The 13,942-nt window shown below is 47.0% G+C and overlaps 1 protein-coding gene across 1 annotated transcript in view; it reads left to right on the top strand.

Annotated features, from left to right (window-relative positions):
- Rnf121 (ring finger protein 121) overlaps positions 1–13,877 on the top strand; it is a 53,862-nt gene extending 39,985 nt beyond the window's left edge. Inside the window, exons 6-9 of the mRNA XM_055623167.1 lie at positions 3,676–3,796; positions 9,663–9,796; positions 10,324–10,425; positions 12,542–13,877. Coding sequence (XP_055479142.1) covers positions 3,676–3,796; positions 9,663–9,796; positions 10,324–10,425; positions 12,542–12,662 — 478 coding nt within the window. The 3' untranslated portion in view covers positions 12,663–13,877. The remainder of the gene's footprint in view (positions 1–3,675; positions 3,797–9,662; positions 9,797–10,323; positions 10,426–12,541) is intronic.
- Positions 13,878–13,942: the final 65 nt, after the last annotated feature.

Raw genomic sequence — 13,942 nt, 5'->3', positions numbered from 1 at the left:
CAAAAATTGGTATTCAGTGGGAAAGTATAACAGAAGTAAGCTTCTGCTCACTTACTGTTAACCAGTGACCCATAATTTCATCTTCTAAGAACAGTTTTTATCTTTGTTCCCTGCTCTGCCTGACTAGACCGGAAACTGGCAAACTTTACCATTCAGGTCAAGTCAGCGTATCATGTATTAGAATAAAATAAAGGGTTTTTTTGTTTGTTTGTTTTGTTTTTTCATCTGTAGTCCAGGCTGACCGCAAACTTGGGCTCCTCTTCCTCAGACTTTTTGATGCTGGGATCATAGGCTTGTACCGTCACGCTTGGAAGGCAGTCATTCATATCATTTGTTAAATGTCTGAAACTGATTTTGCACTCAAACAACAGAGTTGAGTAGTTGTGACAGAGACCATTTGGGCCATAAAACCTAAAGTATTTATTTGGTTCTTCACAGAAAAGGTTTGGAAATCCTTAGGCCAGATGGTGCACCCTGTGAACTGAGTCAGCCACACTGGCAACAGGTCCTTTTAGGAGAATCCAAGAGAGGACGCACAGCCGCGCAGGGTTGCACGGGCCTTCGTAGTAGCCCCAGAGGCAAGGTGTGAGAGACTGGGTCCACACCGAGTTGTGGGCAACACTCTGGCCTGGAAGCCCCACCGCTCCACCCCTCCAGCAGCATGTTCTGTCCCGTGAGGCCCCCACTTCACAGGCAGAGCGTGGTGTGGCGGCCCTTCCACGCTCGACAGACCTCAGGGAAGTAGTTCTGGAATGGTGCCCTGGGAGCAGTAAGTCCTGCCCCACTGTTGGGCACGTGCGTTCTTTCACTCAGTGCTGTCATCATCAGCATGTCTTTCTTCCTGAGGGCACAGCCCTAGCAATGAGGGCTGGCTGCTTGTTGTTTCCTCTTGTCATGAGCGTTCTAGAAGATCTACACCAGCTTACAAGCCCTCTTACCCACAGATGAGCTAAAGTCAAGCAGTCCTGAGCTCAGAAACTAGAGAGTACAGTGAGTCAGTAGGCCAGAAGGAGATGAGGTATGGATACCTAGATGAAGTAATTAATATTGAGGGTGGGAGCCAGGTGGTGCACGCCTGTAATCCCAATACTCTGGAAGCAGAGGCAGGCGGGTCTCTGGGAGTTCGAGGCCACCCTGATCTGCAGAGTGAGTCCAGGACAGTCAAGACTACACAGAGAAACCCTGTCTCCAAAATAAATAAATAGTTAGTTAGTTTGTTGGTTGGTTTATATTGAGTGAGGGGCTGTATATTGAAAGCGTGTCCCAAACTAGGCCTGTAATCCCAGTTACTTATAGGCTAAAGCAGAAACACTGAAAATACAGTGTCTGACTGTCTGCCTAGGCAGTCCAGGTTACTTAAGCCAGATCCTAGCTCAAAATAAAAAATAAAAAATGGGCTGTGGGTACAGCTCAGTGGTAGAAGGCCAGGATAGGCCAACTTAAATCCTCAGTACTAAAGAAGGGAAAAGGAAGAGGGCGGAGGGGAAGGAGTTCGAAGTCTGGAACAGTGACTAAAGATGAAGACTTTAATTTATGGATGGAAAGACTGTCTATTACTGTGAAAAGATGCCATGTCTAAAGCAACTCTTATTCATTTATTTATTTATTTATTTATTTATTTATTTATTTATTTATTTATTTATTTATTTTTGAGAAGCATGTAATTGGGAACTTGTTTATATTTTTAGAGGGTAGTCCATTAATCATCATGATAGGAAGCAGACAGGTGTGGTCCTAGGGCAGTAGCTGAGAGCTTTATATCCTTATCTGTAGGCAGTAGGCAGAAAGAGATCGAGAGACAGACAGACAGACACTGAGCCTGGAATGGGCTTTCGAAAGCTCAGAGCCCACCCCCAGTGACCTCTCTTTGAGCAAAGCCATACCTCCTAACCCTTCCCAAACAGTTTCACCATGTGGGGGCCAAGCCTTCAAGCATAGGACCGTCTGAAGGCGTTCTCATTCTGCCCAGCAAGCCACTAACCCCAGTGCATTGTAGGCAGAATGTTGCAAAGTTTGTTGGAGGACAAGTAAAACTAAGTTGTATGTTATGAAGTGAGTGGGCAATCCTAGATTTCTTTCTTCTAGGGGGAAAATGGGCTGCAAGAATGAAGGGTTCCAGGGAGTTTAGGATTCCTCCCTGTAGTCTCTACTGCATGCCTTCCACAAAGCTGTGCTGCGACCAACGGTGGCTCCTCGCCCAGCCAGGGTTAGGTTTCAATGATGTTTCTTCTATGGTCTCTTTACTTTGCTAATTTATACAAGACAAAAACAAAGATCTTGCTATTTTAATTTAATGTTTATGAGTGTTTTGCATGCAGCTGTACTTGAAGGAGCCTACAGAGGCAAGAAAAGGGCATTGAATCCCTCGGAACTGGTGTTGCAGACAGTTTTGAGCTGCCATGTGGGTCTTAGAAACTGAACCCTGCTGTTCTGAGAGCAGCCAAATGCCTTTAACTGCTGAGACTGACTTGTTTGTTTTGTTTTGTTTTGTTTTTTGAGACAGGGTTTCTCTGTGTAGCCTTGACTATCCTGGACTCACTTTGTATACCAGGCTGGCCTCAAAGTCATAGAGACCCACCTGCCTCTGCCTCCCAGAGTGCTGGGATTTCAGGTGTGCACCACTGCACCTGGAATTTGACTTGACTCTTCTTATGTTGCTGTTTAGTTTGATTGGTGTAAAGTGAGCACTAACTAAATCTGTTACTATTGCAAGGCTGATAAGCATATCCTTTTTCTATGAGAATTATAACTTACAGCTATGAGTGAATGCATGGAGTTCCTTGTAAAACATGTTAGCAAAGATAGTTTTCTCCAACATTCATAGACTCTAGACTGTACTTGGAATTTTAAACTAATGTTATAAGAAGGATCCATATATTTTAGTAAATAGGCTTGAGCCAAAACTTAACTTTGATGACATTATATACCGTATATGTACTTAAACAACGATGTAAATATTCATAATTTTACATATACCCCAAAACTATGTTTGTTAAACTGTTTCTGTAAAAGGCCAAATGTAAATATTTTAGGTTGTAAAGGAAAATAGGGAAAACCTAAGCCATTATGTGCAGTCCTTATAGGTGGAGAGAAAATGCCTGTCCTGCTGTGCCCTGCTTCCTTGGAGCTCCACAGGCACATTTCACATACGTGGGATACTTATTTGCCTCAGTTCTACCCAGTCATAAGTGCCCTGCCTGACCTTTAGTGGGGTCACCCACATCAGATTGGGTGGTAGCTGGAGGTGGAGCCATTCAGTGAGTTACGTTTTTAATTTTTTTCTTGTTTGTTTTTATGAAATCCCTACTCCTCGGTATCCAGCATTTACCAATCGTGGATTGCTAACGCATAGCTCCTGAAGGTTCTCCAGGCAAGAGCAGAGTCTGGCTGCCTGTCACGTCAGGCTGGAAGGGTAGCCAGAGTTGAGATTGGGGACCGGGTTTGTGGGGCAGTGACACACGAGCGTGGTCTCTGCAGCTCATAGTAATGGCTTTCTCAAAACAGGCTGTGGACCGTGTAAAAGGAGTGGGCGGGCTTGTTAGTAATGTACTAACACTTGCTCTCGCTTTTGAGTGATCCGGCTAAATTTAGGCTTTGTCTTGAGTGTCCCCAAGAAGTAATCAAAAGCAGTTGTGTCTTAGGGCAGGCCTCACTGCCATGGTGCTTCCCACGCAGGATTAAACCAGAAGATGCAATGGACTTTGGCATTTCTCTTCTCTTCTATGGCCTCTACTATGGCGTTCTCGAGCGGGACTTTGCAGAGATGTGTGCAGACTACATGGCATCCACCATAGGGGTAAGTTTATCTCTGCTCTTTATTTACTTACTTACTTGCTTATTTTGAGACAAGGTCTTGCTGTGTCTGTAGCCCAGGTGCCTTGGACTCAGAATTCTCCTGCCCCAGACTCCTGAGCACTAGGATTACAAGTTTGTGCCACCAGACTCTGTTATCTGTGCTCTCAGTATCGCCTCCTGCTGCCTGCACCTGTTCAGACCAGCATCGCTTGATGTAAGACTAAGGTGCTAAAATGAAATAAGCAATATAAAAACCTTTAGGATGTGGGTGGTATGCAGAGAGATTTTTTTTTATGCCTGGGTCCTATCTGAAAATAAACCTGTTCTCCTCTCTGAGGAGCTATTGGCGGCTCATTTTGCTAGTGAAGAGGCAGTCGCTTTGTTTAGTGTATACCCACTGGTAGCTTTTCCAAATGTCAGTGAGTAACCCATGACCCGTACTTATGCAAACAACGCTAATTAAACTCGATGGGTTACACACACAAACTCTGAATATAGAATAAAATATGGCCCTTGCCCCAAATAATGTCACTCACCAATGAGAAAGTTAAATATTAACGTAATACATGAAATTCCCACTACTTGGTATCCAGCATTTACCAGTAGTGGAGTTGGTAAATACGAATATGAAAGTATTAAGTATTGCGGAGGAAGGGGACACGATGCCATAGACACGTACAGCACTGACATGTTTGACCTCGTTGACCTCAAAGATGGCTTCCTCAAAAATAGTCCTTTCAAGCTGACTCTAACATGAGTAGCAGTAAGTGATGAAGTGTGCGGTGTGGACTGTAGGAGGAAATGAGGAAATAGCATCCGCAAGAGTCCTGTCAGAGAATTGAGTGTGCATAGGGTTTTTTCTTCCTCCTTTTTTGTGTATGTGTATCTGTGTGTGTGCACACACCTTTGGAAGCCAGAGGACAACCTGAATGGCATTCCTCGGGAGCCATCCACCTTGTTGGCCTGGCTAGCTGATTTGGCTGACTGGCTGGCCAGCAGGCCAGAATGAGGGTTGTAAGTGTGCAGCACACCTGTGTTTGTGTGTAGTGTATGTGCTTGCGTGTGTGTTTATATGTGCAAGCATATGAACATGTGTACATGAGTGCAGAGGCCAGAGGTCAACCTGAGGTGACTTTCCTCATTTTTATTGATTCTTTTTACTACTGTTTTTTGAGTCAGGCCTCTATTATGCAGCCGTGGCTGTCCTGAGAATCACTCCTCTAGACTAGGCTGGCCTCAGACTCACAGAGTCATCTGCTTCTGCTTCCCAAGTGCAGGTTTTACCGAATTTATTTTTAGTTATTACTGCCTGTGTGTATGGTGTGTGCTGTGGGTGTGCATATGTTGTGTTGCTCATGTAGACCGGAGAACGAGTTTGTGGAGTTGGTTCTGTCCTTGTGCCTCTGCGGATGGAATTCAGATCATGAGCTATGCTAGGCGGTGCTTTACCTAGGAGCCATCTCCTTTAATCTTTACAGTAAGCTCTCACTGAACTGTGAGTTCGTCAGTTAACCTAGGTTTGCTGGCAATGAGATCCAGGCATCCCCCCGTCTGTGCCCACCCTCTCCTGCACTGAGGTGCAGGTGCCCACTGCTGCAGGCAGCCTTTTTCAGTTGTGGGCACCTAAGAGCAAACTCGGGTCTTCCTGCTCTTTACTGACTGACCGTCTCCGCGTCACGAAAGGGTGGATGTTTTTGAGGAACTAATGCTAGTGTCTAGAGAGATAGTCAGTAGATGAGAGTGAAAACCTATAGGCCAAAGATTTTAATCTTATTTACTATTGTGTTTGTGTAGGATGATGGTGGCAGTGCACAGCAGTGATGCTTAGATGCAAGTCAGGGACAACTTTGTGTCCTCAGTTCTTTCCTTGGGCCTTTAGGTGTGTGTGCTCCAGGCATTGAACTGAGGTCATCGGATTGGCATGGCAGAGCCTGCTGAGCTCGGTAGCCAGCCCCGAGATTTTAATTTTGTTACTAAAGACAGCTCGGCAATTCAAATCATGGGCTGCTCTTCCAGAGGACCCCGGTTTGGTTTCTAGCACCTACATGGCGGCACACGGCTGCCTGTAACTCCAGTTCCATGGGACCCTATGGTCTCTCTTGGCTTCTCTGGACACCAGGCACACACATATTGTGCGTACACATAAATGCAGACAAAATTCTCATACACATAAAATAATAAAGTGATTTAGAAGAAAAACCTCTGAGAGGCTCAAATAGAGAATGATTATCAAGTTTGCATTTAGCAAAGATGGCTCTGGCTGCTGGATAGAAAACAGGTTTTAGAGAGGGGTCTAGATTAGAGCAGACCCTTTAAAGAGACAGTTCCAGGAATCTGGGAGAGATGAGAGTAGAGATGGTAGAAAAGGAAGCTGTGAACTATTTGAGGAGTATGTGGGAGACAATTTTGACAGGATTTAGCTTGGTCTCTGAGAAAGAAACGTGGGCACGATAGTACCTTTCTCAAGGAGGCATTGCAGAAGGGGTAGGGGAGAGAGCTGCTTCAGGCTTAAAATGGCCAAACTGGAAGACCCAAGTAAATATCCCTGGTTTGTCAATTAGCACATTTTTAAAGGATGTTTTTGGTTTGTTTTAATGTATATGAATTATCTATATGTATGTGTACTGTTGCGTGCTTAATGTCTGCAGAGGTCAAATGACAGTGTCAGATTCCTGAAAGTAGAGTTATGGATGTCAGTGCTGACAGCTGAACCCAGGTCCTCTGCAAGAGTCATAGTCCTCTTAACTGCTGAGCCACTCTCCAGCCATTATTATTATTATTATTATTATTATTATTATTATTATTATTATTATTATTAATTTATTTTTCTATTATTATTATTATTATTATTTATTATTATTATTTATTATTATTATTGTGTTTTTTCCAGACAGGGTTTCTCTTTATAGACTTAGCTGTCCTGGACTTACTTTGTAGACCAGGCTGGCCTCAAACTCACAAAGGTCATCTGCCTCTGCCTCCTGAGTGCTGGGATTACAGGTTTGTGCCAACGCACCGAGCCCAGCACTCAGCAAATCTGGATATTCCAACCTTTTTGTATTCATCAGCCAATTCATTCTCAGCAACAGTTATCTTATAAACTTTTACACATGGTACCTTTTTACAAGTACATAATTACCTACTTCTAGTGAAATCTTAGGGTTTATTTGGAGGTGGGGTGATGGTAAAACACTCCCGATTGCCCCTAGCCCGTACCTGGTAGTGACCTTCCTTACTCTGTCTCTAAAGTCAGCTTCTTAGTATCTCGTGAGAGCAGTCATGAGTGGTTTTGCCGTTTTGTGGCCAGCTTATTTCACGTGTATAAAATCTCCAGTGTTCATTCATATGCTAGAATTACCTTCCTTTAAAAAGTCCTTACCACTTTTTCTTTATTGTTTTCATGTATGTTGGTGTTTTGCCTGCATTTATATCTGCACCACATGCATAACTGCAGAAATGCATTGGATCCCTAGGAACTGTAGTTTCAAAAGTTCTGAGCCACTGGCCACAGAGGTGCACGCCTGTAATCTCAGCACTCAGAAGGCAGAGGCAGATGGATCTCTGAGTTTGAGGTCAGCCTGGTCTACAAAGCGAGTCCAGGACAGCCAACGCTTCATAGAGAAACCCTGTCTCGAAAAAAACCAAAAGAAAAGTTCTGTGTTCTGGGTATCAAAGCTCGGTCTCTGGAAGAGCAACGAGTGCTATAAACTGCTGGACCATTGCTCTAGCCCCAATTTCCCTCTCTAAAGGCTGAGGACTACTCTGTTGTGTGGCACATACGTTCAGCCGCAGTCAGTTTTCAATCTCCTGTACATTCAAAGGTCACAGCTTCTGTCTAGAAGAGAGTTACAGGTGATTTTATAGATGTGTCCCCAGTTAGACCTCAGAAGTCAGAAACTAGACCCAATTCATCTCCTGTTGGTAATGCTTTGACCTGAGAGCCTCATGATTAATTTGATTTCAGGATTCCTAGAAATAAAACTGAGGTTTTATCGTTGTATTAACAAGCATTCTGAGTTCCTGTCCACTGGGCTGCATTACCTCATTAGAACAATTGTCTTTGACTTCGTGAAGATGCCTGCAGTACTGACTAATGTAATTTAGACCGTGTCAGTGGATCGTGGATGGAGACAGGCTTTTCCATAGGGCCTCTAGGAAGCCTTGAGCGTGTGACAGCCCGTCATTGTAGTTTCTCCTCGGGTTAGAAGTCATGCTGGGGGAGGGACCGTGAGACGTTTGTGGTACTTTCTTCCTCTGATGGAGCTCCTGGGAAAGCTCTTAGTGTGGGGCTCGTCCTGCCTCACCTTCTGAGAAAGGCCCTGGCCCAGAGCAGGCATGTGTGCTGTCTCCACTGCTGAAATAGTGGCGGGAACGCAGGCTGGGCTGTTCGCAGATCCTAACCTTCTTTCTGTTGTCCATTTTAAAAACTTTATTTTGTGTGTTTGCCTGCATGTATGACACGGCACCGTGTGTGCGCCTCGGTGATGCTGCCGTGAGAGGCCCACTGCACCTGCCCCTGAGTGTGGGTGAGTGTGCGCGCCTGGCTCGCGCTCAGTGAGCTGTGAGCCACCCTGTCTGCCAGGCACGTCCTTTGTACTTTTGAAGCACTGTGCTTATATTTATTTGGGAGTTTCTGACACAGGTTGTCACTGTGGAGCCTTGTCTGGCCTGGAACTCCGCATGTACACGTGAAGTCTGGCGATCCTCTTGCTTCTGCAAGTGCTAGGATTAGGTGTGTCCACTATAGCCATAATTACATTTTTATTTCTTAAAAGTCCCTTTCTTGGGCTGTAGAGATGGCTCAGAGGTTAAGGGCACTGCTTGCTTTTCCAGAGGTCCTGAGTTCAATCCCCAGCAACCACATGGTGGCTCACAACCACCTAGAATGAGATCTGGTGCCGTCTTCTGGCCTGCAGGCAGAACACTGTATACATAGTAAATAAAATATTTAAAAAACAAAATAAATAAAAAAACAAAACAAAACAACAAAAAAGGCCCCTTCTTGGCCACTTTCTTTTTTGGCTACTGGCCAGTTTTTTGCTCCTCATGAGTAGAAAGCCTGTCTGTGCAGATTAACTGTTACTATTTGTTTATTTATTTGTTGGTTTGTTTTGAGACAGGGTGTCTCTGTGTAACAGCCCTGGCAGTCCTGGACTGGCTTTGTAGACCAGCCTGGCCTTGAACTCACAGAGATCCAAATATCTTTGCCTTCCTAGTGCTGGGGTTAAATACTATGCCCAGCTTTTTATAGCTGTCACTGACTCTTTAGCATGTTGTAACCTGGCTTCTATTTGTGCCCTTCTGAAAACTTGGACTTAAGTCACTAATGGCCACTGGTGCAGACTCGTCTCAGCAGGTGTAGGCACAATGGACTCCAGAGCTCCTTCCTTAGAAAGCTTCTCAGACTCAAAACTTTAAAACATCAGTCTGTCTTCTGTTTCGGGAAGGAGACAATTCCGGATTCAGAAAGCCCCTGGGAGAATGTGGTGCTAAATATCTGAGGGGGCTTCTAGATCAGATTAACTGACCTACCTCAACTGTGGTGACACCAGTCCCCGGGTGGGGTTCTGGACTGAGGAAAAAGTAGCGGGGTGTGGTGGCGCATGCCTAAAGTCTCAGCATTCAGGGAGGCAGAGGCAGAGGTCTCTGTGAGTTCAAGGCCAGCCTGATCTAAGAAGAGAGCCTAGGACAGCCAAAGCTACACGGAGTAACCCTGTCTGAAAAAAACAAAAACAAAAAAAAAAAAGTGAGCTGAGCTCCACCTTTCACCTCTCTGCTTCCTGACTGCGCCTGCCACAATCCTTATCTTAGCAGGCAGACAGATTCTCACAGCTCTTCTGGCCTTCCCTCCTGCTCTCACCCTCTAGTTCTACAGTGAGTCCGGCATGCCTACCAAGCACCTCTCAGACAGCGTGTGTGCTGTGTGTGGGCAGCAGATCTTCGTGGATGTCAATGAAGAGGGCATCATCGAGAACACATACAGGCTTTCCTGCAATCACGTGTATCCTGCCTTGTGCCTCAGGTCTCCAGTCACGCGGGAGGCGGGTGGCAGTGACTGTGTTGTGTGGGCCAAAGTTGGAGTGTAGGCAGGCCACGACAGAAGATGCAGCTTCTTACCCTTTCTTCCGGAGTGGCACTCTGCCCCGCCAGGAAAAGCTAGTTACGCCCTGCCAGGTCACAGAGAGCCCAAGGCTGCGGCTGCTGAGGATGCCCAAGCTGCTGCGTGTCCCAGGGGAAGGAGACCCTCGACTGGTGTGCTTTAGTTAGAGTCAAATCCCCCACTGAGAGCTGGTCTTTCATCTTGACCATGTAGCTAAGCTCCCATTCTGTGCCACGTTGGGAATTGTGTTATCCCCATCTGTGAGGAAACATTCAGAGAGAAGGGACCTGCCTCAAATTCCATAGCTGTAAGAAGAGAAGCCACGATCCGAACCTTTCTCTAGAGTAGATGCTCTGCCACCCTGAGATCCAGGAAGGGGCTAGCATGCCAGTCTGGCTCAGTCACTTCCCTTGACCACCGGTGCTCAGGTTCCATGAGTTCTGTATCCGAGGCTGGTGCATCGTGGGAAAGAAGCAGACCTGTCCCTACTGCAAGGAGAAGGTGGACCTGAAGAGGATGTTCAGCAATCCGTATCCTTTGGGTCCTTGTTGAGAATGGGTGGTGGGAAGAAAGTGCTGTCAGTGTCTAGGTCCTCCTGGGCCATCCCTGCTGCCCCCAACCTAGAATTTGTTTACCGTTCAATTTGGCTTCTCTGGGGAAGTGGGGTGTGACATGGGAAGCTCAGCTCCCACTATAAATTGCTAGTGGAAGCAGCCACTGCCACATGTCATGTGTCTGCTTCCTCTAGCAGGTTCTTCACCTGTGTCATCTCACTTGATTCCCTAGCAACATCCACGGGTAGTTTACCAGTGAGTAGTGCCTTGCCCGTCGCGGTAGAGCTGGAGAGCACCTTTACCTGTGCAGGCACGTGCCTGAAGGAGCTGGTGAGCTGGAGACACCTTGTCTCCATTCCCATCTAGTGAAGGACCATTATACGTGGCACAGTCCTTCCTCCCAGCTATTTCTCTGAGCCCACATTCACTTCCTGAGGGGTCCAAGGATCCAGCTTTGTCCCAGCTCCTATCCCAGCTGCCCTCTGTGTTCTGTGGTTTCCAGTTCCCTCTCCCTATACACCAGCAAGACTGTTCGGGGGACATTATGTTCTTAGTTACCCTGTCACAGTCTTTGAACAGACTTTGTCCTGTCCCATTTCAGGTTTCCTACATGGTTCTTCTAGGGCTGGTCCCAGAACGTTTATAATTATCTGGCCTTGCTGGGGCTTGCAGCTGCCCCGAGCTCTTAGAGACCTAGGCCATTATGATATTTTTGATGCCTCTACCCATTTGAAAAGCTGTTCCATGGTCTTTCCTCCCAGTGGGGTTTCGCAGGCATTCTCTCCTCTCTTTAGACCCCTTCCCCTACATTTAGATGTAAAAGGAAAGGAGCCGCCACAAAAAACTTTTTGACTTCGGTAGGGCCTCCTTCAGTCTCTACCAGAGGTGGGCTCCTTATGAATAGCCTTTTGGCTCCTTTTCCTTCGGACTCTGTCCTGTTTTGTGACAGTACTCCGGGGAGATACGAGTAAGTATCTGCTCATCCCAGGCAGGGAACCAGTTACAGACCAAAGTCCAGCTCAGTGAACCAGTGAGTTCTATTGGAGCTACTTACAGGAGCATAGGGAAGGGGTTACCACAGCGGCAGGAATGACTCAGAGACAAATGCACTGAAAGCTACGGTGGCTTCTGAAAGCCGCAGATCTGGGACTCGCTGCAGGCCGTTCAGTTAGTCTGAGACTCTTCTAGGCAGTTGGGCTGGTCTTGAGAGTCTTCTAGGGAGTTCAGCTGTGTCTAATCAGTTTTCACTGCGTATATACCCTTGATGAAGGAGGGGCCTAGGCTAGCTGGTTAGTTTCAGGGACTTCCTAAAGCTTTTGAATCCTTTACTTTCTGGGCTTAAGGAGCTTTTCTATTGAGCTGGATGTTTACCTCTTTAGAGCAACCTACTTCTTAACAAGCTTTCTGCCAAGATGGAAGCTTTTATCTGGAAGGAAATTGCTACACAACATACCAGTAGACACAATCTTTTCCTTCATGGAGAAAACCTTAATTTTTGTACATTCCAAGAATCTTCTAGGGGCCAGAGGCAGAGTACTTGCTTGAGGACTCTACTAGTTAAGGGTGGCGAGTGTGGGAGTGTGTGTGGGGGGGGGAGAGTGAGCACCTTTAATCCCAGCACTTGGGAGGCAAAGACAAGTGGATCTCTGAGTTTGAGGCCAGCCTGGTCTACAGAGTGAGTTCTAGGACAGCCAAAGCTACACAAAGCTGTATCAAACAAACAAACAACGCTATTGGTATCCCGTTCCCAACATCATGGATGCGTCTCTAGGGTGTCTGTCAGATTCAGGCTGTTGCCATCTCTGAGGAGGTGGTGCACTGAGGCCCCGCATGGATGTTGTTTGTGGGTATCTATTTTACCTCTCCACTTCTCAAGTCTGTCTCCAGTCCCCTCTGCTCTCCTTCCCTTGATTATCTGGGTTCAGCCTTTCATTCCAACGTGGAGAACTAAAGAGAAGCTGGGTGGCTTTTTATTTTTCTTGGGCTGTAGAGCAGCTTAACACTCTGGGCAGACCCAAGGAAGGCCTTCCTACCATGCTGGATGAAGCTAACAGCTCGTGCATGTAGCGTTGGATCCTTAACATTCCAACAGCTGGGAGAGGCCTCATGTCATGTATGGGCAGCTGCTGGACTGGCTTCGCTACTTGGTGGCCTGGCAGCCTGTCATCATTGGCCTGGTACAAGGCATCAGCTATATCCTGGGCCTGGAGTAATCGGGAATCACATCGTTGGAGAACCCACCCACCCAGCATGGACCTCAGGGCACTCTCCTTGCTGCCCACAAAGACTTGGGTGGGAAAGACTCAAAGGCACTTGGGCCACTCAGGACCTCCCCAGCTGTGTCTGGGTTGGGGGGGAAATGATGGAGAACCAGCCAGTGGGGCTGTCAGCAGCGGGGGATTTTTAAAAGAAATTATTTTGATGAATATATTTAAATTTTTTATTGTGGAGCATAGGAACTGTCCCCCCCTCCTAGGCCTTCCCCTGCCTGAACAGAGCAGGGCAAAGCTGCAGTAGTGTAGGTTGGGAGAAGTCCTCTCCCCTCGTCGAGAGCACTGCTGGTTCTCTGAGTGCTTCAGCCTCTCCTCTCCCTTCCCTTCCCTCCTCCAGGCTCAAGCCTGGTGTGCACTCAGTGTCGGGGAGCTTAGACTGGTGCCAGGTGAACACTGAGTGGTGAAGGTCTCTTCATCTCTGACTGCTATAGAAGATAGGTGTTAGGTGTGACTCCGTTCCTTTATGTCTGGACACTAAAGGCTGGGTGTGGCAAAATCAGTGACTTCCAACTAGGGAAGCCTTGTGACCTCAACATCCGTTGACATGTTTTGCGACAACTGGAAGAACAAGTAGCAAGCTAAGCTGGTCCTGAGCAGGGCTGTCAGGCAGGGTGTCAGAGCCAGCTCTGTCCATCTCGACTACGGGAGCTACTTTGGCAGCAGCAAGTGTTGCAGCTTCTTGTGCAAGTCGCCCTTCAGCCCAGAAGCGTTACCATGTGCCAAGGATACTCTGCACGTCACTTCCCAAAAGCCTGAGAGTGTGTATGGTTGTGTATTCACATAGCAGACAGACTAGTGGATCCCTGTTTCTGCCAGTCATCCATGTGTCCTTGAAGCTAACCGGGGATTCTGAGCCCGGGGAACATCCCTGTGTAGCCCTGGTCATCTGTGGCCTCTTCCTGGGCCTGACGATGAGAATGGTGGGTGGGTAGCAAGAGTAAGGCCCAAGTGAATACTGGTTCTGAAAAGGGGCTTCGAAGCAGGCCTACGCATAGTCCTGGGAGCCTGACAAAAGTGGGCTCTGAGAGTTCATGGCTCTGCAGCACTGGGTTGCTAGGGAAATTTGGCCTGGCCCCTTTGAGGGTAACAAGAACCAACCAGGATCTTGTCGGCACATCTGAATAAAGCTCCATGAGCTGGGCTGGAAAAGCTGAACATCCATTTGCTTCTTTCTGCCACCTCTTTCCTGTGACCCCTGGGTTGTCTTGGCCTCTGGTGCC

The sequence above is a fragment of the Psammomys obesus genome, unplaced genomic scaffold (genome assembly GCF_907164565.1).
Source record: "Psammomys obesus unplaced genomic scaffold, mPsaObe1.curated_primary_1811, whole genome shotgun sequence".
Classification (NCBI taxonomy): domain Eukaryota; kingdom Metazoa; phylum Chordata; class Mammalia; order Rodentia; family Muridae; genus Psammomys; species Psammomys obesus.
This window is presented reverse-complemented; position numbering and strand designations above follow the sequence as displayed.